General features: G+C 48.4%; 1 protein-coding gene across 1 annotated transcript in view; it reads right to left on the bottom strand.

The window, feature by feature from the left end:
* The window catches only part of LOC142585562 (17-beta-hydroxysteroid dehydrogenase 13-like), a 173,069-nt gene extending 160,679 nt beyond the window's left edge, over nucleotides 1-12,390 (bottom strand). The window contains exon 1 of the mRNA XM_075696403.1: nucleotides 11,643-12,390. Coding sequence (XP_075552518.1) covers nucleotides 11,643-11,870 — 228 coding nt within the window. The 5' untranslated portion in view covers nucleotides 11,871-12,390. The remainder of the gene's footprint in view (nucleotides 1-11,642) is intronic.
* Between the last annotated feature and the right edge of the window lie 9,322 nt (nucleotides 12,391-21,712).

The following is a 21,712-nucleotide window of genomic DNA, read 5'->3' as shown; positions in this document are numbered from 1 at the left end:
TCCCGCGGCCGATTACGCAAGATGTGCGTGCGTACGTCAACAGGAGATATCGTAACCTACTCGAACTCGTATACGAACGCAACAAGCGAGCTCTCATAGCCATGCAAAAATTACGCGGAGTTCATAATCTATAGATATGATAGCACTGCACGTGCCATCGGTAGTGGCGAAAAGAAGTGACGAAAAAGAAGTCAATACATTGACATGACCACGGAACAGAGAGAGAGAGAGAGAGATGAAATAAAGAACTGCAGGAAGGTCAACCAGGAGAAAAAATCCGGTTTGCTACCCTACACTAGAGAACGGGGGAGCTGGAGGATAGAAAGTTAAGGAGAAAGCAGAGAGAGAAAGCCTTCCCAGATGTATGTCATTCTGAGCAACTGATACATCATAGACAGCGAAGCTGTTCAAGCGAGTTCGCGCACTCTTCAGAAGTAGTTGGGGGTCTCTTTTGCTGGCTGAACTTAGTGATAATATATAGCGAACGCGTCTTCATATACGGCACGCTCCGGGGCTGCCCCGCAGTTGGCGCTGCGTTGCGGGACCACGCCGTCAGCTTTCGCCGCCGCAGCTGTGCAAACGTTATCCTAGAGCCGAGCTCTAACGTGGAGGCGGTAAAACGCGGCGCAAGAAGCAAGAATTAGGGATTACTGCATAAATAAACCACGCACGGAAGTGCGTTCGAGCGAGGTATATACGAAAGGACCGCTTTTACTTTATAGTCACGTATAATTACGTTTTAAAGCCGAAAATTCGTCACTCCAACGCAGCTTGCCTTGATGGCTGATTCTTGACATTTGATAACGAGCACGCCACCGCACGCTGTCATTCACCCGCCTGCACGATAACGACTGCGAAACTGGCCTTAACATTATCGATGAAAAAGAAAAAGAAAATGTGCACAGCTTGCATTAGTGGTGCAAGGCTGGAGCCAACAGCGGAGTTTGTGATCACCTAGCTTTTACGTTGCTTGCCGAAGTTTAAGTTTTTCGAGGTTATGCTAGGTTTTGTTGAGTTGTTGGTAGGCTTAGTGAAGTTGTTTCAAGTTTCGCGAGGTTATGGTAGGCTTGGCTAAGTTGTTGTCTCGGCGGGCTTCACGCTCAAAGCTTTAGAGCAGGCCGGGATCGCTTTCTCGGCGAGGTCGAGCGTTCAGGCTCTCGCGTTCCCTGGACTGACTCGGTATCCTCGACTTGGCGTCGCTTCTTCTCAGCCGTAGCTTCGGCGCGGTGTTCCGTATCAGCTCGGCGGTGACGCATCGCTTCTCGCTTGGCAGTACGGCGCTCTTCTTGGTAAGCCGCTTCTTCTTCGGGTGTCCGGACTTTCTTCGGTTTTTTCATGGCAGCAGCGCGTACGCACGGAGTAGAAGAGGCGAGAGGTGTGTCGCCGCGCCAGTTGTTCCGAGCTTTTACTCGCCTGTGACGTCACCACTCTGCCCTACGCGCGCAGGATGCAAGCAGGTTACGTGGTTCGGTGCTCTTGCAGGTGGTTGCTGGGCAACGCGAGGCGGCGCAAAGCTGGTCTGGTAAGCTGGTCTGGTAAGTTTTCTGGTAACGCTTCACGGCGGAACTAAAGCTTAAACAGCTCCGCTGTTAAAAAAAGTTTCTACGGATGTACGTGTCAGAACAACGATCTGATATGAGGCACGCCGTAGTGAGGGACTCCGGGTTAATTTTAACCATCCGGGGTTCTTTAACCTGCGTCCAATGCATGGTACACGACAGTGATTGCATTCCGGTTCCACCGGAATGCGGCCGCCGCGACGGGAACCGAACGCGCGTCCTCGAGTTGAGTGGTGCAATGCCATAGCCACTAAGTTACCGCGGCGAGTAAAGTAGAGAGAGAGAGCAAAAGAACACAGACACTATCACAGCACAGGGTCATGGCAGTGCAATGCACACCAGCAAGGCCAAAAAGCAGTTTGCGCAGGTTTTGTCGTCGTTAGGAATTGTAGCGGCGTAGTCGCCCTCTGCTACGATGGGTTACGAGGTGCGCATTACAAAGTCCACTCTGTGAACAAATCTAGCGTTGGGTCTGCGATCAACCCGAGGGAGCGCAGTCGCGAGTGATCGCTTTTTTTATCCAGCATCGAAGGGAGCCCCACAGCGCCCGACGAAACCGTGAAGCAAGTGTTACGATTGGAGGTGGTCTGGTAGCCCACGATAAGCCGGACGTCGCAACCGAAAGCAAGCAGCGGTGAAGCTTCTTGTCTTTGCTTTCTTCGCTACCTTCTTGCCTTGCACTATATATACGACTCGTCACTCCAGTTCCCGTCCCTCGCTTGCCAGATGACGAGGGACAGATGGTTAGCTGCGGTCACCCGATATACCAGTCTCCACGTTCAAGCCGGGCTCGGGCCAGTCGATACAACTCATAAGAGCCCTTCTCTACCCGGCCAAACAAGGTAGGAGACAGCGACGAAGACATTAGTGGACTACTGTTCCGTCCTCGACTTCTGTCTTCATGCCTGCCTTTTATTTTTTTTGTGCCCTCTTATTTGCATCGCATAGATGTAACGCATAAGGTTGAATGCGCAGAAATACGTTCAACACTCTCATCAGGCTGAAATAAATAGCTATAAGTAAAACGGAATATAGTGCGGCAAGCGAGAAGAGTATCAGATAGGGCACAAAACAAATAGAATAAACGTAGGTAAACGTAGGCTCAACTGTAAGATATAATCTCAGACAAACAAATAAAAAAACGGCAGACGCTTAAGGTTCGCCTTTAAAAAGTAGAGCGCGATAGCATTAAAGGGTCCCTGACTGATTCTCGTGATCTCGTTTCCCGCCACAACCTGCTTTTTTCTCGCTCATAAATTTCTTTACATCACACAATTACTTGCTTCTCACCGCATGGACATTGTTTACTCCACACCACCATTTCCTTTCCATCGCGTCGCTGTTTACTGCAAATGCTTTGATCGGATGTTTTCACACTTACAATTTCTCGCTCCGAAACGTCATTGTCTTCGACATCCTACGCTACTTTATACAATTCTTTGTTGTGTATATCGTTCTATTTCACTTCATACGACTTTATGGACCACGCAATGTATCTTGTTCACTTGACACACACACTACAAAGTCTCATGTATGTTCGGTTACGCAGCCCCCCCCCCCCCCACACACACAGGCACGGCGCTTTGCGCGAGGACAATGATGCCTCTCCGCGGCTTTGTTGCAAATTGCAACGTGCATTGAATCGCACATCATCGATCGCGAATTACCAATCGCTATCAATGATCAATCACTAACGACCACTTAAATATCAATCACTAATTATTACTACGCTCATGTGTGCTGAATCGTGTGACAGGCTTCTCCATGCTCACAATCACGTCAATTAAAATTCAATGAACCATAACACCTGTTATAACTTACATAACACCTTTTATAACTTACTATTCATTGATTTCATTTATTTACCCAAAGTTCTTTGTACAGTATGAATTTGCTGGTCAATCTAAGCACGCAGTGCTTGTAAAATGACCAGGCAGTTGGTGAAACAATATATTAAATTCATATTACCACAATTAATACATTATCTCGCATGTATACACTGAATACCGTCCAGTGCATGAAACAAAAAATAACAAGCATCTTGAGTCCATGTTTTTTCATTACACAATGTTGTCAAGAAAAACATCAGAGTCAAAACAAAGTCAAAACATCAAAGCGATACACAAATACACCAGTCACTTACAGGACTACAACTCAATTTTTCAAACTGCTGACTTCAAAATTATACACAGGTATCGAAGCGTGAACATAAACAAAAGTTGAAAACAAAGCCGGTAAACAATTCCATATGAGTCAACTGGCTTTACCTACTAAGTGTTTGTTGAGCTTGCACACCATTTTCTGATCGGTTTATTCATTTTTCGTTTCGTGTTTATGGTACATGATTCATCACTCAATTGATTAAATACTGCAGGGAGATAGTAGTTCCGGGTTTTTTTTTCCCATAGTGAGCGTAGACACCTGGTTTCACGTACCTCCCAGTTTGTCGCAATGCCACGTTCTTTTTTACGGCAACCCTTAATTCTTTGCTGACGTAGTGATTCTTCAAAACTACATAATTAAATAGTTCTTTCATTGGTAGTATACGCAGGGCTTGGTATTTTTCCCTAATACCTGCGCTATCTAACGCTGTACCGTAGGTTATTCTCTTGATTATTTTACGAATTACACGATTAATTTCTTGTTTTTTTTTTCAGAGCAAGTGCCGTATAATGCAATGCCATACATAAGTAAAGATTCAGCTAGCGCCTTAAATACAGTAAGATTTACTTTAAATGGAGCTCTGCCTCGAAGGTGATACATCATGGCAGCAATTGATCTTAGCTTTTTACATATGTGTTTAACGTGGCTATCCCAATTAAGACATTGATCGAAATGTACACCTAAATACTTTACAGTTGATTCGAGTGGCAAAGGTAGGCAATGGCATGAATTACAGTCTGATGAATGCAGAAAGATCCTCCTATTAATTGTGATAGCTTTGTGGGGATTCTTAAAACAAATTAGCTTTGTTTTTCCTTTGTTTGTGAAAATATAATTTTCCTGAAACCAATCACATAATTTAACAATATCACTGTGTAGTTGTTGGAACCCTGCATCTATGTTGGCAACATCTATAGTAATCGCAGTGTCGTCGGCATACTGCAAAATTTTATAATGTAATGGTAGAAGGCTGAGCTCTGTAACATAAATGTTAAAAAGCAGGGGTCCTAACGTACTACCCTGAGGTGCTCCATACTTTAGTGGCTCCAAACTTCGATGTGTTTCTCCTAACCTAACACACTGAAATCTGTCAGCAAAATAACTTGAAAAAAAAAACTTAATGAAATGTCCCCGAAAGCTCAGATATTGCAACTTTTTTATTGTAATAGATCATTTTACTAATGATCGTACACGCTCACTAACAATACCAGATACTCGAACCACAACCTTCTCATCGATACGTCACACATACATGTGCATCCAGTTGTTTAAGTTCAATGACCCACCACACGATTTTACTTTAATATAATTACTGCTTCCTATTTAGCATACTCACAATTACCACGTACACGTCACTACGTTTCTCTAAAACACTTTGCCAGAACAAAGTCTGCTTGCCGATACATCAAGCATACACACACATTCATTTGTTTAAGTACAATGAACCACCCCAACGCTCGCACTCACTTCAGTCTAACTAGTCCATTCTTAATTACCGAAATCGTAATTACTATGCACGAAACGATATAATTCTCAAAAACACTTTACTAAGTCAAAGACCACAAAGCATTCACTACGACCCCCGCTAACAACCTTGAGCCAACGAGCCTTCGTGGTCGTTTGGCATTCAGAAGGTCCTGGGTTCGATTTCGACCTAAACCCCAATTTTCTTTGCAATTCAACTGCTTTCCCTTGGTTTTGCCGTCAGTGCGAACATTCTTTGACCTGTCAACACATTTTATTTGTTCTTTATTTCCATCGGGAGTTTTCGCTCGCATCCAACGCATGGTCAACGCCGACGCATTTCCTGCGTCATGGGGTCCTTACAGCTATCGCTTCAAATCTCAATGCTTTCAATATACGTAGCGTGTGTCAGTGGCTGCAATTTCTGCGAGAATATTCCGTAAGTTTCCTTCTTTGAACGAAGAGAAAGCATGCATGCTCGCAAGCTCGCAGTGCGGTACGCGTGCCTCGAATGACAAACGAGCGTTCTACACAGGGAAGCAGCGAGAAGATAATAAATGCCGTAATCAGCGATAGACGACCGTAAAGGTTCGGGCTCCATTAGACGCTGAATACTTCACGCGCGGAAACGATCCCGTTCAGTAACGCCACTGCAGTCAGCGAGTGTTCTTAAAGGTAGTTTAAGTGAGCGGCACGGCGTCCGTTACCAGCACAATACGCCGCCATGCACGTGATGGTTTAGGAACGCTGCATAAAGGCGAACAGTTTAATATTTCGCAGCTATCTCCGAGTTCGCACGTTAATTGTTTCTGACGCGTCGCAGTTCAATGAGAAACGTTACGAAAACTTCGCTGGAACAGCCCGTTTCAGTAAGGGCGCCGCGTTTGTGCTCTTCCACTAAATATCTGTGCCTTTGCGGTTTCAGACGGAAAACCCTTTCTTCCCATATAAGTGACGAGCATAAAGCGCGTTTAAACTGTATTCTCTCGCCCATAGCTTCACATTCCATAAGCCTCCCACGGGGAGCGACCTGCGTTATCTGCGTTCTCGCTTTCAGGACACAACAGCAGCCAGCGAACGGTTATCACTTCACATGATTACTTATCGAGATAAGCATGCGAAAAGAAGCGAAGCGCAAATGCGACTTGCAGCGCATGCAAGACGCATTTTATTAATTGAGCCGTGCGCATCGAAAACCGATGCTCGCGTGCGCGAAGTGACGCCAGGTCATCTCGAAGTCATTAGCCCGAAGAAAAAGACACAATGGCGAAATAAAAATAAGAAATAAAGAGAAGGAACGAGATATAGCAAAGGTATAGATGAGACTTCTGCAAAGAAGCAGAACGGGCGCATTGCGCGCTATAGCTGTTACACAATCTGGATCGTCGAGATCTGATTCTCGGTCGTTCGCACGCTTATTGACGTTGGGAGCGGATGCGGGGAGCGTCGTTAAATGAGCATATATAGGTGACGTCAGGAGGAGGAAACTTGACAGAGGCACGCGGGCCTGTATAAGGCAGTTACGTTTCACATCTCGCCCGATGAAACATTTTTTTTTTTTTGAGGATTACTTGTATGTAGGGTAATCTTTTCCGTATTAGTCCTGCTTGTCATACGTTTCTTTTTTTACTGTGCACATGGGCCCCCGTGTGCGCGTGCTTCATAATGCCAATCCACCCGCACGTCATAACGCCATGCTGGAATCTTGCCCAACACGAGACAGACGCAGTATTTTTCTTTAACGACTGCTCACAGCAAACTAATTGCTTTGACGGCGAGAAAAAAAAAAGCAATCTGTTCTCTTCATTCTATGCAAATAGCGAATGTATGTAAATTGCATGGCCTTCACCACTAGCCGCAAAAAAAAAAAATAAGCATTTACATAACAACAACAGTTCCGTATTGACGTCAGGAGTCTTGTCAAAATATGCAACCGAGTTAACGTCGTCGCTGGCACGCATTCGAATCGACGACATAAGTTAAACGAACAAAGACACAAATAAACGGTGTATTAAACGTTCTACAATCGCCTATTCTCTGCCATGTCGCTGTGCTGATCAACGCAATTTTCGACATTTCCAGTGAAACTCGATCTGCCGAACGCTATATAGGTCTTCGGTTAAACGGCATGTTTTTGCGGGCTTTTGATGTCCCCAACTAGTGAGTTACAGTAAGCACCCCGATACACTTTTCACTCATTTCATTCAACACATATCGAACTGTAGCGCAAAAAAAAAAAATTAAGAAGAAGAAGAACGGAGCGCATGTCTCAGAGGAGGAACACGCGCTGTCTGTATACGCACACAACTATCGCGAGCATGCTCGCCGCCTCTTCTCTCGTGCGCCATTTCTTGCGCTACAGTTCAAAATGGTCAACTAATACAGACTCTTCCCGATTTTATGTTTTGCTCACATAACACAAAGTAAAATTTTGCAATGTGCCTTACAGCTCACGACATATTAAAATGCGCAACAAGTGGATTGCTTTAGCGAGATGCTTAACATTTAAGGCAGGGGTTTAGACTTCCCGCCACCAAGTGGGAAAAACGGCGAAGCGTTACATGAAAAAAAAATCACAAAAAAAAAACCAGGACATGTCGCTGCCCTAGTAGACTGCCCCATTTGCGACCTCCCTCCGAGGGGACGTCCTTCCAAGAGGACTGAGGTCCCGTAATCGGTAGAAGAAAATGCCGAAGTGTTCTACTACGATGCTTCCTAGATAAGCTCATAGAAGCAGTACTTTAGTGTCTGTTTAGGCGTGTAATTCTTTACAGAAATAGCTCAGTGCCACGAAATTTGTGTGCACTCTGAAAAAGGAAAACGTACACACCCTTTCTGAGCTGCATCTTGTCCCAATAATCGTCAGCTGTCGTGTTTGCGTTCCCTTTCTTTAAAAGTATGCAATCGCTTTTTTTTTTTGCTACTAAGAACGTTGTACCACGGGCGTACGTGTCGTTCGTGACTTGAAAGTAGCGGGTACACGTGTAGCGTTGAAGAGAGAAAAAAAAAAAAAAACAAAGAAAGAACACGCAAAACAGACGACGATTGTTGTTCCAAGCGTGCAAAACTTTTCTTAGAGCGACAGAAATTTCGCCCGTGTATACACTTTTCTTTGACAGGCCTGCAGTTGCGTCGGGGAAATGCAGTCGCGTTAACTTTAATTACGAAGCAGAGACTGCGAAGTGACAGTCACGAAGCCACTTGATTACGAACAGCTTGCGTCACGTCGGCAGTTTCTGAATTGGCTTAACGCGAAGGGCCGTTGCCGAGATTGAGCTGAGTGGGTGCTGATTGTCCTTGCATGAATTCATTTCCCTAAAGCTAATTGGAAAGATAGCGCTTGCAGCTGTCATTGCCATTTCAACGAATCACCTTGTTGAGTGTTCATTAACGCGCAGTGTTACATCAAGGTATAGGCGAGGGAACCGGACAGTATACTCGCTTAAGTGCTCTTTTTCGTCGAGTATATAAGTTATGTCAGGTCAAATTAGCTTAGTTTAGGCATGCGACAAATATGGGGTTCTGGTACACCCATCACGCAGCGTAACTTGAGGAAAACTTCTACCGCTGCCTCCGAGATCGCCACTGCGCGCCCATGTTATCTCGGGGACCACGGTTGTATGCTCTTTGTTTTTGCTTTAAAGAACGTGCTTACGAGTAATTGTATATGTCAGGCGTGATTTACACTTCATTCGCATGCGTTTATTCCAAGCGGCCTACATAGATGCCTTCGGAATTGGAAAGGCGCTCAGAGACCTGCGAATTATGCTTCCACTCTCTCGCGGTCGCTCGGCGAGACGCGATGTCATGGCCACCGACCGACCTTGACGAAAACGCCATCTATGCGAAAACTGCAACCTTGCGCTCAGCTTCGACATCAAAGCGATCGGTCTAGGAAAAAAAAAACAAAAAAAACACGGGCTTTTGTTTGATATTCCGTCCTTTACACGCATTCTCACGGTCATCGGATTGTGCAGAGTGGTGCTTGGATCAAGTGGGAAAACTCCGATCTTCCACAGATAGAACCAGCAACGTTGTTCAAACTGCGAGTTACGTCCATCCAACGCGGCTCTATGAGAAGAATAATAATAACAGCACCACCGTCAGGCACCGTATTTTAAACCCGTACATTATCTCCTCCTGTCGTATAATCAGGTGTTTAAGTGTTCCATGGGCCACCTTCGAAAAAATTGCTCCCCCGTACACAACTCAGGGTTATTAAGAGAGATATACCGGTTCGTCTCGGCGTATCTGCGGAATGCAGGGGTTGAGGGTTGCGACATTATACGAGTGCGCGGTCGTTAGAAACCTGCAAAATGCTGTCGCTCCGATAAAAAAGAACTTTGTAAGATAGCAACAAGCTGGCGCCGAGTTTTCTTTTAATGTGAACTGCCTTAGTTGGCCCTTCCTTCCACTGTGAGGGTGCTGTCTTGTCGAGTCGAAAACAACTTGGGCACAGGGCCTGTGTACCAATCAACAACTCGAGCCACTGAAAACGTGTCATTTGTTGCCCAGTGCGCAGAAAGGGTGCGTGTCAACGTGTACGTGCCAGAATATGCAAACAGAACAAGAGGCACAAAAAAGTGAAGCCGCCAACAGAAAAATTGATGTCAGCTACAGAGTAGTGGAGGAGAAGTCGGAAGCAGAAGCAACCGAGTGTACCGAAAGAAGTGTACATTAATGGGACAACAGCGTAAGTGGAGCTAGGATCGTCGAGCTATAGAAGGGAAGTGAGGACGAAAGTTGTACGCAACGCATTTAGTTGTATAGCGCTTAATGAACCGCTTCACACAAGCTTCGCCTGACAGATTTCGACATGCGCATTGAATCTGCGTTTTCTTTTCCCGATTTTTCATCCAACCCAAAATACTTCGTGGGGTATAATGCACCATAGACGGGTAGGGCATATAGCGGAGGGTTCTGTAATTATATTCTGACCACGTGTGGTTGGCCTGCAGTCGAACCCGCGCCCTTGTGCTCAGCAGCACAACGCCGCAGCCCCCTCTGAGCCTTCATTTCCCTCCCATTATTTCCTTTGTGACAAATACGAACAGTTTACATCGTAGTAAACCATGCACTCATTGCAGTTACAGCCCACTGAATACTGCATGCGTAATATATATTTTTTGTTATCTCGGAGAGTGTTGATTTGCTCTGCAACAAAGCATAATGAGGCGTTCGCTCATGCCGGTGTCACACGGTCACCTTCGATCGCGATCGGGCCAGATCCTGATTGAGCTCGATGGCAGATTGAGTAGATGCTACAGAATCACTTTCGATGGCGATCTTGCTCGATCCGGATCCACAGAATCGCGATCCGTCCATCGCGATTGAGCCTTTTTGGTTGTGATGGCAGGCTGACGACCATGCAGTTGCAGAAAGTTGAAGACGATCACAAGAAGATAATAGCCTGACACAAAAATGACAAACAAAATAATATTTGTCAGGCAAAAAAAAGGGGGGGGGGAGTTTGAAAGCCCAGTTTTTACAGGGTATTCGGCAAGCTTTATGTGTGCTTTGGATCCACTAGAGACGGCTGGTGCGCTTACGCGCATCCGAACTTGATCCGGAGCGTGGAACCGTGAGGCAGCGATCATTGTCGACCGCGATCGAAAAATTCGATGCGGATCGGACGCGATCGCGATCCAAGGCCAGCAAACTACAGAAGGAGGCTTTGACTAGACTAAGCGGACAGTGAAAATCACATACAGAAAAGCCACCTTGTGCTGCTTTACATTTATTTCTTTTTGACAGTAAGTAAGCAAATCATGTCACTAAGTCTCCAGCAGCTGGTTTTTGGAAAGTACTCGTCCGCCCAAGCCATACTAATGAAACAATTAAGGAAATCGGAGCTTTTATGATAACGTAAATTTGGACAAGAAAGTCGTAACATTAATCCAACTTAGATTTCAACAATATCAATCACAGAACAAAGCCAAGGTTTTCCAGTTAGATCTCAACGCGCAAACTGCGCAAGTCATGGTGCGAATTTGTGTGACCATCACTGATGGAACTTGACCCAGAGTCAAAGCGGGCTTCGCTCCGTGCGTGCTTATTCAAACTGCGCTATCTCGCTCGGAAAAAGCATTGTGACGTCTGTGGCCATCGTGTGCAAGATCCAACGCCCGTGCGTTCAAGTATTCGACGTCTCTGGAAGTACTTCAAAATTCTCACAACGGTGTGACTGGGGGAGTCTGCAAGTTAGCAAGCTACGAGAGAACCTCGCGAATCGAGTGACATTTGAAAAAACGAAATCGAGAATGTTATCTGGTATATGTCTCTGTGCCTTGAACACTAATTCAGGCGCGATGTAGAAAAAAAAAAAAACGGTAGCTTTACAATTTCACACAACTCCAGAAACACGAAACATATATGCGTTAAGCTGTCAGCTAACTATTTAAGTGCCGGCGTGCAGGTTGTCTAAGACTAAGGAGAAGCTAATTACTCGCCACTCACCTTGTTGATGTCGAGCAGGATGAGCTTAGCGCCGACTTGCGCGCAGCGCAGGGCGATCTCGCGTCCCAGCCCGTGTCCCGCTCCGGTCACGAGCACGTGCTTGTCACGCAGCGATTTGCGGCTCGCGGGAACCACAAGTCGCAGCATGTACACAAGCACCGACAACACGCAGCGCCCTACGACAAACAACGTCTCGAGCAGGAGGAAGACGTACGGCGCCACCTCCATGGTTCAGCAGCACCCGGGTGGTTGCAACGGTCGGGGCAGTCCGGTCGCCGAACGGCGTGTTCAAAGCGCGCGGGGCCCGCGTGAGGGCGAGAAGGCGCCACGGCTCAGGAATGCGCGTTGCAGACGGAGTCCTCCGTGCGCGACTAGCAAGCACACAGCAAAGCGACGAGTGGCTTCGGCGGAGACGGTCGGGGTAACCGGGTGGATTTTCGGCGCCAAAGTCCAGGCTCGAAAAGGGAAAGCGGCCGCCGCCGCGGAGAGGAGACTCGCCGCCGAATTGCCACGGAGCGCGGGACTGTCTTCGAAAGGTCGGTCAGGGACGACAGGCCGATTTTGTCGGTGAGGGTCGCCGGCCTGTACGGCGGAGGCAGCGGAACCGGAGCGGAGAAGCCGCCAGCCGGGCTCTGCAGAAGGAAGCACTCTGGCCGAACACGCACTCGCGCCGAGGCCCGTCGGGTGTGGCGGCCTCGCCCGGGCCCCCTCGCCGCGCCGGCGTCGCCGCCTCGACCGCCGCCTGCTGCCCCGCCAGCTGTTCAAAGCCGCCGCACGGCGCGACGCCCCGCGGCGCACCGTCGAAGCGCTGAGATCGGGAATTTTGGGAGGCCTTTGGGCCACGCCTTGAGTCCCGCGCCCGATTCGGTCCACGCTCACGCTTGGGATAGGTGGCGATTCACTCGCGTTTGTTTCATCGTCTTCGGTATTTTATCGATGGCGATGCCGTTTTTGGTTGCGGCGGTGGTGTGGCGCGCGAGTTTGCTTGGGGGTGATGTGTGGCCTCTATCTCGTTTACAGATAAATATCCTGCTCGGAACGTTAGGCTGGGTTAAAGCGAAGCCTTCTTTGCAAATCCTCCTGGACTTTCTCGACCATGGACACTGGATAGCTGATGCTGCTGCCTTACCAATTACTCGCAGTTAAAAAAAAAAAAATTACGTACGTGCCTGACGCTGGGAGCGAACATCGGCCCTCCAGCATAGTGGTGCGATGCTCCATTCATAAGACCATTGGGCCACAGTCGCACGTATACTACCATCTTGCTAACGCCGTCTAGCATTTGAGATGACCAATTGCCGCGTGTTGATGATGGTCATTATTACATGATAATGATGATCAATTTTATTCTATGTCACATACCGAGAAGCGGGCGGTACATGTCGTGCCAACGTCGACTATAGCTATTTGAGATGGTCGACGCATTTTGATGGTGATGATGATCTCCATATTATGGCACATACCTACAGTAGGGGTGGGGGGAATTGGCTGAGAGCCGGGCGGCGCATTGAAAATAAATAAGAAGAAAAGGCGCGAGACAAGCCGATGTAGGAGTTGTTCAATATTGCGCAGCGCGCATGCGCGTGCGTTTGCTTTACGCCAGTGACGCAGGAATGAGATCGGCAAATTTATAGCGTTTCATTAACCGCGTCACGATAGCTCCGCTTCTAGATTTCAAGATGTGCGTTGGATCTGCGCAATTTCCTTTTTGTACCAACAATAATGGATATTTGTTGCTTTTTTGTCTTGGACTCTCCACGCTGGGGTTCGCGCATCCGTCATTTACAGTGTGAGAACGTCTTTTCTTTCTTTTCGTGCCTAACACTTTCATATTGCCTGTGGGCAATAATTTATCACCCTTTGCTCGCAGGATCTCGCAGAATATTACTTCGACTTTAATAAAGGTACGCTTTTCCGGTGTTCACGTCGACGTTTTTGACGCTCCTTTGCCTTATTTGGCTTTCGCGCCTACGTACATTACCCACTATCATCACTTGCACTATTTAGTGGTGGTAGCGATTATGCGCGCGCTTTTTGCCTGCAGGCTAGGTCAAGCATACCCCATACATCTTTATGAGAGAGACCATAATACGAGTGAGATCAACTTTATTTGCAAACGACTCTCTGCCTGAGCCGCCGGCGCTGGTATCACGTTTTCTGCTTTACGAACTTGCGCGGCTACATCCGCCATCGTGTAATGCAGCGTCTCCTCTCCCCTCTGTTTCTCTCACCTGCCCGCCGTCATGTAGTGCGTATTGTTGCTAAAATATCCACTGAATTTAAATTAGGCAGCTTCAATGTTCTCTGAAACCGACGAAAAAGTACCGACCGGAATTTACCTGTTTGCTTGAATTAACCGGAATTTCGAATTAGTCGACCTTCAGTTATAGTGAGTCCATTGAGTATAATGTGTCGGTACTCACGTACGGTACCGAAACTGGCAAGCTATATAGAACAAATACGGTTTCTTGCCTTTTCTGACTGAACAGGTGTCGTCTCACGGTAATACGCAAGACTGACCGTATTGCAATTCCTCAAGCGCAACTTACTGGACCAACTTATCCCGTTTTAATGTTCCTATTTACTGTCTCTTTGATTGCGGCGCGACAACTCATCTTACGCTTTAAAGAAAGAAAGAAAGAAAGAAAGAAAGAAAGAAAGAAAGAAAGAAAGAAAGAAAGAAAGAAAGAAAGAAATAAAAAAGCTTTGATCGAAATGCACCGACTCTTTTTACGATTCGGTGGCACGAATTATTGTTGGTGTTTTGAGCGCAAATCATTACACAAGCTCGGAAGGAAGACCACACAAACCGAGCACTCTGTCCTGTGTGTCCCGTGCATCCTTCGCTTGCGTTGCAGCAATCGGGCGGATGTCCTTTCCTCGTCCACCGAGTGAGGTCATGCTGGCGCACTGTCTCAGTCACGCCGTGCGGTCAGATGCTTTTTTTTTTTTCGACTGAGAGGCTGTCGTTTTTTTCCTTCTCCCTGCGTCTCCAGCCGAGTAACAGCGTCACGAAGGATTGACGTTTGTTCAACCAGAAACGTGGCACGAATGAAGCACAATCTGACGCCATCTGTTCGACGGAGAACGACGGGTGAGTCATGGTGCTGTCTGCGGCGCACGTGAGATATCGCAGCTGGAGGCTGTTTACAACTTTGAGTCTGCCCGCTAAAAAGTGACTCACGCTGTCCACTTGGTCGAGCCAAAGCCCTCCTATAGTTTGTTGGCGACATCTTGGCGCCTTAAGTGGCGACGTATATATTGGGAGTGGCCACTTTCGAAGTAGGTATGCGGCTTTCACTCTTGCCGCGAAAGCGTACGATGTTTCTGTTCAACGAAACGTTACCGTCGCGACGGCTTCTAGCCAGTATACCTGAGTATTTTCCTAAGCGCTACAAAAGAGGGAAAACAGATGTAGCGAGGAAAACGGCGCGCCTCCTTTAGAGATCAGCTGGAGTAGATAATGTCGCTGTCACGCGGTCACCTGTGATCGTGATCGGGCCTGATCCACATCGAATTTTTTCACTCGCGGTCGACAATGATCGCTGCTTCACGGTCCCACACGATCACGATAGAGTTTGGGTGAGCTTAAGCGAAACAGCAAGCCGAAAATACTCTAGCCTCTCTCTCTTCTCTTTCTATATATATATATATATATATATATATATATATATATATATATATCAAAGGACACACATTGCCGCCCCTCCCTCCGAAACAGACACACACGTTTATGACAATGGGGGGCAAATCCACGATAAGTTAAGAAGGGCAGGCCAGGTGGCGTAGCATTTTCAAGGATGATGATGATAAAATGAATAAAACAGGGCAATACACCGCTTGGAGCGCTGTATATACGAATGAAACAAACTGAGCCCTAATTTGCAACTAAATATACGTCCAGAAAGCCTGAAAGAGAAAAATTTTCATCTACCCAAATCAAGCACAAAATTACAGAAAAAAAAATGATACACGTTTTTTAGAAAGAACGCTTCCCAGTTGAGGGGGATAAATTCGTCCCTGTCCGGGATTCGAACCCGGGATCAACGCCTTTCCGGGGCGGTTGCCTTTGTAGTTTCGTTCTACATTCGTGTGGATGACTTCTTTTCTTTTCCCTCCCTTTCATGATACTTCCTCCACCTTGCGGGATCCCGCATAAATGATATGCCATATCCAGAGACCCTCACTTTGTCGGACAGCCACGCGCATGCGTACATCAGACCTTCTTTAATTTGCAACTAGTCGCCCGCGTTATTTCTGTCTCTCGCCTCGTTCCCTGTCCTGCGTGTTACCCGCCGCGACGGAACAGCGAGAATACGGCGTTTTGCTGCTTACCACGAGGTTGAGTGTTCGCTTACCGGCCCTGTTTGGATCGCACCGCTGGTACGATCTGTTGGGAACTCGGCGCTGACGCCCGTGGTTGTACCTGGGTCGCAAGCCCCAAGGGTAGCGTTGGCCTGGCGGCCTGGGGTACAACTGGAAGCATCCGAAGGTCCCGGCAAAGCATGAGTCGACTGGTAACAACGAAACAACTTGTTTATTTTAACATCGCAAAGAGTTGGCGGTCAGGTTTGACCGAAGTAGAGAGACGGGAGAGCACTTCACTCAACAGAAGAAATCGGAGCCCTCTTTTTGGCGTCCGGGGGCAGCTGTTTTTATACTCTCGCAGTTGAGGGCAAGAAGGAACCCCTCAAAAGACGAGCACGTGAATGTACAATGGGCTAATGGTGACGCACACTGTCGTAGCGCTGCCGTAGCACCATGTCGAGCACGATCTCGTAGCACCCTGTCGTAGCGCTGCCGTAGCACCATGTCGAGCACGATCTCGTAGCACCCTGTCGTAGCGCTGCCGGTCGGGCACAATGACTGTAATGAGAGGATGATCCCTGCTTTCGCATCGCCTGGTTCGGGCACAATGACTGGAATGAGAGGGTGATCCTTTGCGGTCGCATCGCCGCAGTCGCGCCTGGAAACACCTGCCGATGAGCGTTGCGGCGACGATGATCGGGCCAAAATGTCTGCCGCCCCGCCGCAGTCGCGCCGGCAAAACCACGTGTCGCAGGCGAAACGCAACAGACCGCCCCGCCGGGGGAAGGAGATCCCGATGGACAGGGGACTGCATCCGCTGTCCGGAGGGATGTCGCTCGATGATGCTCATAACCGAAGTCGGGCGTCCCTCGACGTTTCTTGAGCGCAGCGCACAGAGAAGGCCTCGTTCTCTCGTTCAGGTTCGCACGGGACACTGCAAAGTGACTTCGGGAGAGTTCACATTTTTGTTCTCGTTCCCGGCAAGCGTTAGAACTACGCTGAAACTCAACCGCTCAGTCAGCAAGCACGGCACAACCCTCACTAAGCCCTGCCAGGCTCTTTCCCCTTTTTATACCACTGCCTAGTTCCTTACAGTAGTCTAGCATCACTCAGAACGCGTCCACAAATTGAAAAATTGCACTAGAAAGCATATCATCACTTTGAAACACTAAACAAAAGCAATATGTTAAAAAAAAATCCTGCCTCAGGAAGAAAAACATCAGTAACAAACAATTTTGAGGCTGATTCCTACGTTAGGGGCTTCGACTTAGGCCATCGGCGTTACCGTTGAGACTCCCCTTTTTGTAACGCACCTCAAAGGAATATTGTTGTAAAGCGAGGCTCCAGCGCAGGAGGCGGCCATTTTTGGGAGAGATGGTCTGCAGCCATTGGAGAGGGCAGTGATCCGTCTCAATGATAAACCTCGAGCCGGCTAGATAGCATGACAATTTCTGAACGGCCCACGCGAGACACGCACACTCTTTCTCGGTGGCGCTATACGCCTGCTCACGACTGGACAGCTTACGACTAGCATACAGGACGGGGTGTTCTACTTCTCCATTTTCCCGTTGGCACAGTACAACGCCCATGCCTCGCTCACTAGCATCGCACTGAACAACGAACCCTTTTGTATAGTCTGGCGATCGTAGCACAGGCTGGTTTGTTAGGGCACTCTTTAGGGCGCTAAAAGCTCTTTCCTTTGTCTCGTCCCAGACGACTGTTTGAGGCTCTGTTTTTCTTAGAGCATCCGTCAGGGGAGCCGCGATATCAGAGTACCTAGGGATGTACCTCTGATAGTAGCCGGCGACACCCAAGAACGACCGAATATCGGTCTTGGTGCGCGGTTGCGGAAAGTCTCGCACAGCGGCCACTTTTATTTCAGAGGGGCGGCGACGACCCTGACCAATCACGTGACCGAGGTAGACAACCTCGGCCTGTGCTAACTGGCACTTAGGAGCCTTGACTGTCAAGCCCGCTTCGCGCAGGCGGGTTAGCACTGCCCGCAAGTGTGCCATATGCTCAGACCAGGATGCGGAGAATATCGCTACGTCGTCTAGATACGGTAAAGCGAATTCTTGCTGTCCCCGCAACACTTTATCCATGAGACTTGAAAAACAGTATGGCGCGTTCTTCAAACCAAAACTCAACACTTTAGGACGGAATGTTCCCATTGGTGAAATGAACGCCGCATACCTACTAGCCTCTTCTGTAAGTGGAACCTGCCAATAACCCCTGACAAGATCTAGGGTGGAAATAAACTGAGCGCTACTAACTTTCTCAAGGCGCTCCTCGATGTTAGGGATCGGATAAATTTGATCCTTAGTGATGGAATTAAGCCTGCGGTAGTCGACGCAAGGACGAGGTTCCTTGCCCGGTACCTCAACTAAAATCAAAGGGGAGGTATAATCACTCTCACCTGCCTCAATAACACCGAGCTGTAGCATTTTCTTTACCTCAGCCTCCATAATATCGCTCTGGCGGGGTGACACCCGATACGCCTTGGATCGTACTGGCTCTGTGGAGGTAAGTTCTATATCATGAGTAAGTACAGAAGTCCTACCAGGCCTCTCAGAGAACAGACCTTGAAACTCTTGTAATAGCTGGTGTAGTTCGGTTTTCTGCTCGGGCGACAGCGGTGCTTTACTGATAAGGTCACTAATGACTTGACCGGTGTCTTCCCTGTTCGTCACTGAGCCTAGTCCCGGAAGCTCGACCGGAAGCTCTTCAGGAACGTTTACCATCATGCACACCACTGCTTCCCTTTGTCTATAAGGTTTGAGCAGATTACAGTGGTAAACTTGCTGTGCTTTCCGCTTTCCTGGCAGACTTACCACGTAGTTAACGTCCGACAGTTTCTGAACAATTCGTGCTGGGCCCTCCCACTGCACGTCTAGTTTGTTGTTTAGCGATGTGCGCAATATCATGACCTCATCGCCAACCTCAAAACGACGGGCCCTGGCTGTCCGATCATAATAAACCTTGGCCCTCTGCTGGGCCTTTGTCATTGCTTCACCTGACAACTCCTGTGCCCTTCTTAAGCGTTCGAGGAGCTTAAGCACGTACTCCACCACGACTGGGTCGTCGCCCCTACCTTCCCATGATTCTCGAAGCATGCGAAGCGGAGATCGAAGCGAGCGACCGTACACCAGTTCAGCTGGCGAAAACCCCGTAGCCGCATGCGGCGCGGTCCTTAAAGCAAACATCACCCCAGGCAGACACAGCTCCCAGTCAGTTCGATGTTCAAAACACAACGCTCTCAACACGCGCTTCATGACGGAGTGGAGCTTCTCAACGGAATTCGACTGTGGGTGGTACACTGAGCTGTGTAACAGCTTTACCCCACACCTTTCGAGAAAAGTTGTCGTCAAAGCGCTAGTAAACACTGTGCCCTGATCTGATTGGATTTCCGCAGGGAAACCAACTCGCGCAAATATGGACAGTAGTGCATTAACTATCTCAACTGAGCTGAGTTCTTTAAGCGGCACTGCTTCAGGGAACTTTGTCGCTGGGCAGATCACAGTCAAAATGTGTCTGTACCCCGTGGCTGTTACCGGCAGAGGTCCCACAGTATCAATAACGAGCCGTCTAAAAGGCTCCGTAATGATAGGTACCAATTTCAACGGCGCCCTCGATTTGTCCCCTGGTTTGCCCACCCGCTGACAAGTGTCACATGTCCTCACGAAATGGTCTGCGTCCCGAAAACACCCTGGCCAATAGTACTCTTGCAAGAGACGGTCCTTAGTTTTCTTAACTCCAAGGTGTCCGGACCACGAACCCCCGTGTGACAAGCGCAACAGATCCTGACGATAGCATTGAGGCACGATCAGCTGATCGAACTCCACTCCTCTGCGGTCTAGATACTTCCGGTACAGGACTCCACCTCTTTCCACAAAACGCGCAGTTTTCCTGGCGATACCTTCTTTGACATTGCAGCGCACGTTTTCCAGGCTGCCATCCTTTTTTTGCTCGGCTATCAAAGCCGTCCGGCTGACTTTTAGCAACCTATCAAGTCCGTCTGACGTAGGCGCGATGAGCAAATCAGTAGATAGCTCTTCTAACTTTCCCGCGTCGGGCGTTTCCTCTCCAGTATCTGGCGCCTTTAACGTTACAGACTCAAGTTTATTCAGTTCGGGCGTGCTCGGAATATCAGCTTGCTGCGCCTCTGACCCTTTTTCGTTGTTTGATAACGTCGGCCCCGCAACTACCGCCTTTGCAGCGAGCTCCCGAACCTTCGATCTGGTTAAGGCCTGAACACTAGCTTCACCAAACAAAAGCCCCTTCTCGCGCAGGAGGTGATCGGACCTGTTTGAAAATAGGTACGGGTACTGGGGGGGCAGCATAGATGACACTGCCGCCTCCGTCTCAAGCGCTCCGAAAGGTCCTTCAATAAGCACTTTTGCTACCGGCAGACACACGCTATGAGCTTCCACGGCTTGCTTGATCCATGCGCACTCGCCCGTGAACATATGGGGTTCTACGTAAGACGGGTGAACTACATCCATCGTAGCTGCGGAATCGCGAAGCACTCGGCACTCTTTCCCGTTCACGAGGAGGTCTCGCATGTAAGGCTCGAGAAGCTTCATGTTCTCGTCAGTGCTGCCTATTGAAAAAAACACAACTTTTGGTGTTGTTTCCGGACACTGCGCCGAAAAGTGACCCGGCTTCTGGCACGTATAACAAACGCGCGCTCGCCTCATCTCGAACCGCTTCCTGCGTTTGGCTGCCGCCGTCTCCTTACGTTCTGTCGGACTGCTTTCACTCGCATCCGCACTACGCGTGTCCCCCTTTAATCTCATGGGTGTGAACTTCGGCCTCTCAAACTTCGAGCCAAATTCACCCTTTTGACCGTCCTTAGCTCCGCGAGCCCGACGCGTCACAAACTCCTCGGCTAGCTCAGCGGCTTTAGCCACCGTACAAACGTCTGGCCTATCCAAGACCCAGTATCGCACGTTCTCCGGTAACCGACTATAAAACTGTTCTAGCCCGAAACACTGCAGAACTTTATCGTGGTCACCAAACGCTTTCTCTTCTTTGAGCCACTCCTGCATGTTCGACATAAGCCTATACGCAAACTCTGTATATGACTCACTTCTGCCTTTCTCATTTTCCCGAAACTTCCGACGGAACGCCTCCGCAGACAGCCGGTACTTTTTTAGCAGACTCGATTTTACTTTGTCGAAATCCTCTGCTTCCTCTCTATCCAAGCGAGCGACTACGTCGGCCGCCTCGCCGGGTAACAAAGTGAGCAAGCGCTGTGGCCACGTTTCCCGAGAGAACCCCTGCTTCTCGCACGTTCGCTCAAAGTTAACCAGGAACAAACCAATGTCCTCTCCAAGCTTAAACGGCCGCATCAGGTCAGTCATTTTGAACAATACTCGTTCTCCTGCACCGTGTGCCTGACTTCCATTACGAGCGCGTTCCATCTCTACCCCGAGACGCTTCATTTCCAAAGCGTGTTCGCGCTCTTCTTTTTTCTCTTGTTGCTCTCGCTCTTTCTGTTCTTTACGTTCACGCTCTTCTTTTTCTTTCTGTTCTTTAAGTTCACGCTCTTCTTTTTCTTTCTGTTCTTTAAGTTCGCGCTCCTGTCTCTCTTTTTGCTCTTTAAGTTCGCGCTCCTGTTTCTCTTTTTGCTCTTTAAGTTCGCGCTCCTGTCTTTTTGACCTCTCCTCAATAGTCTCAAGGCATTCCGACAGCTCGTCATCCTCAGCCTCTAACTCAAGAATAGCCTTTAGCAGTTCAGGTTTTCTTAGTTTGTCTGAGAC

This window comes from Dermacentor variabilis, chromosome 6, assembly GCF_050947875.1.
Source record: "Dermacentor variabilis isolate Ectoservices chromosome 6, ASM5094787v1, whole genome shotgun sequence".
NCBI classification, from domain to species: Eukaryota; Metazoa; Arthropoda; class Arachnida; order Ixodida; family Ixodidae; genus Dermacentor; species Dermacentor variabilis.
Note: the sequence above shows the minus strand (reverse complement) of the source record. Positions and strands in the feature narration are given on the sequence as shown.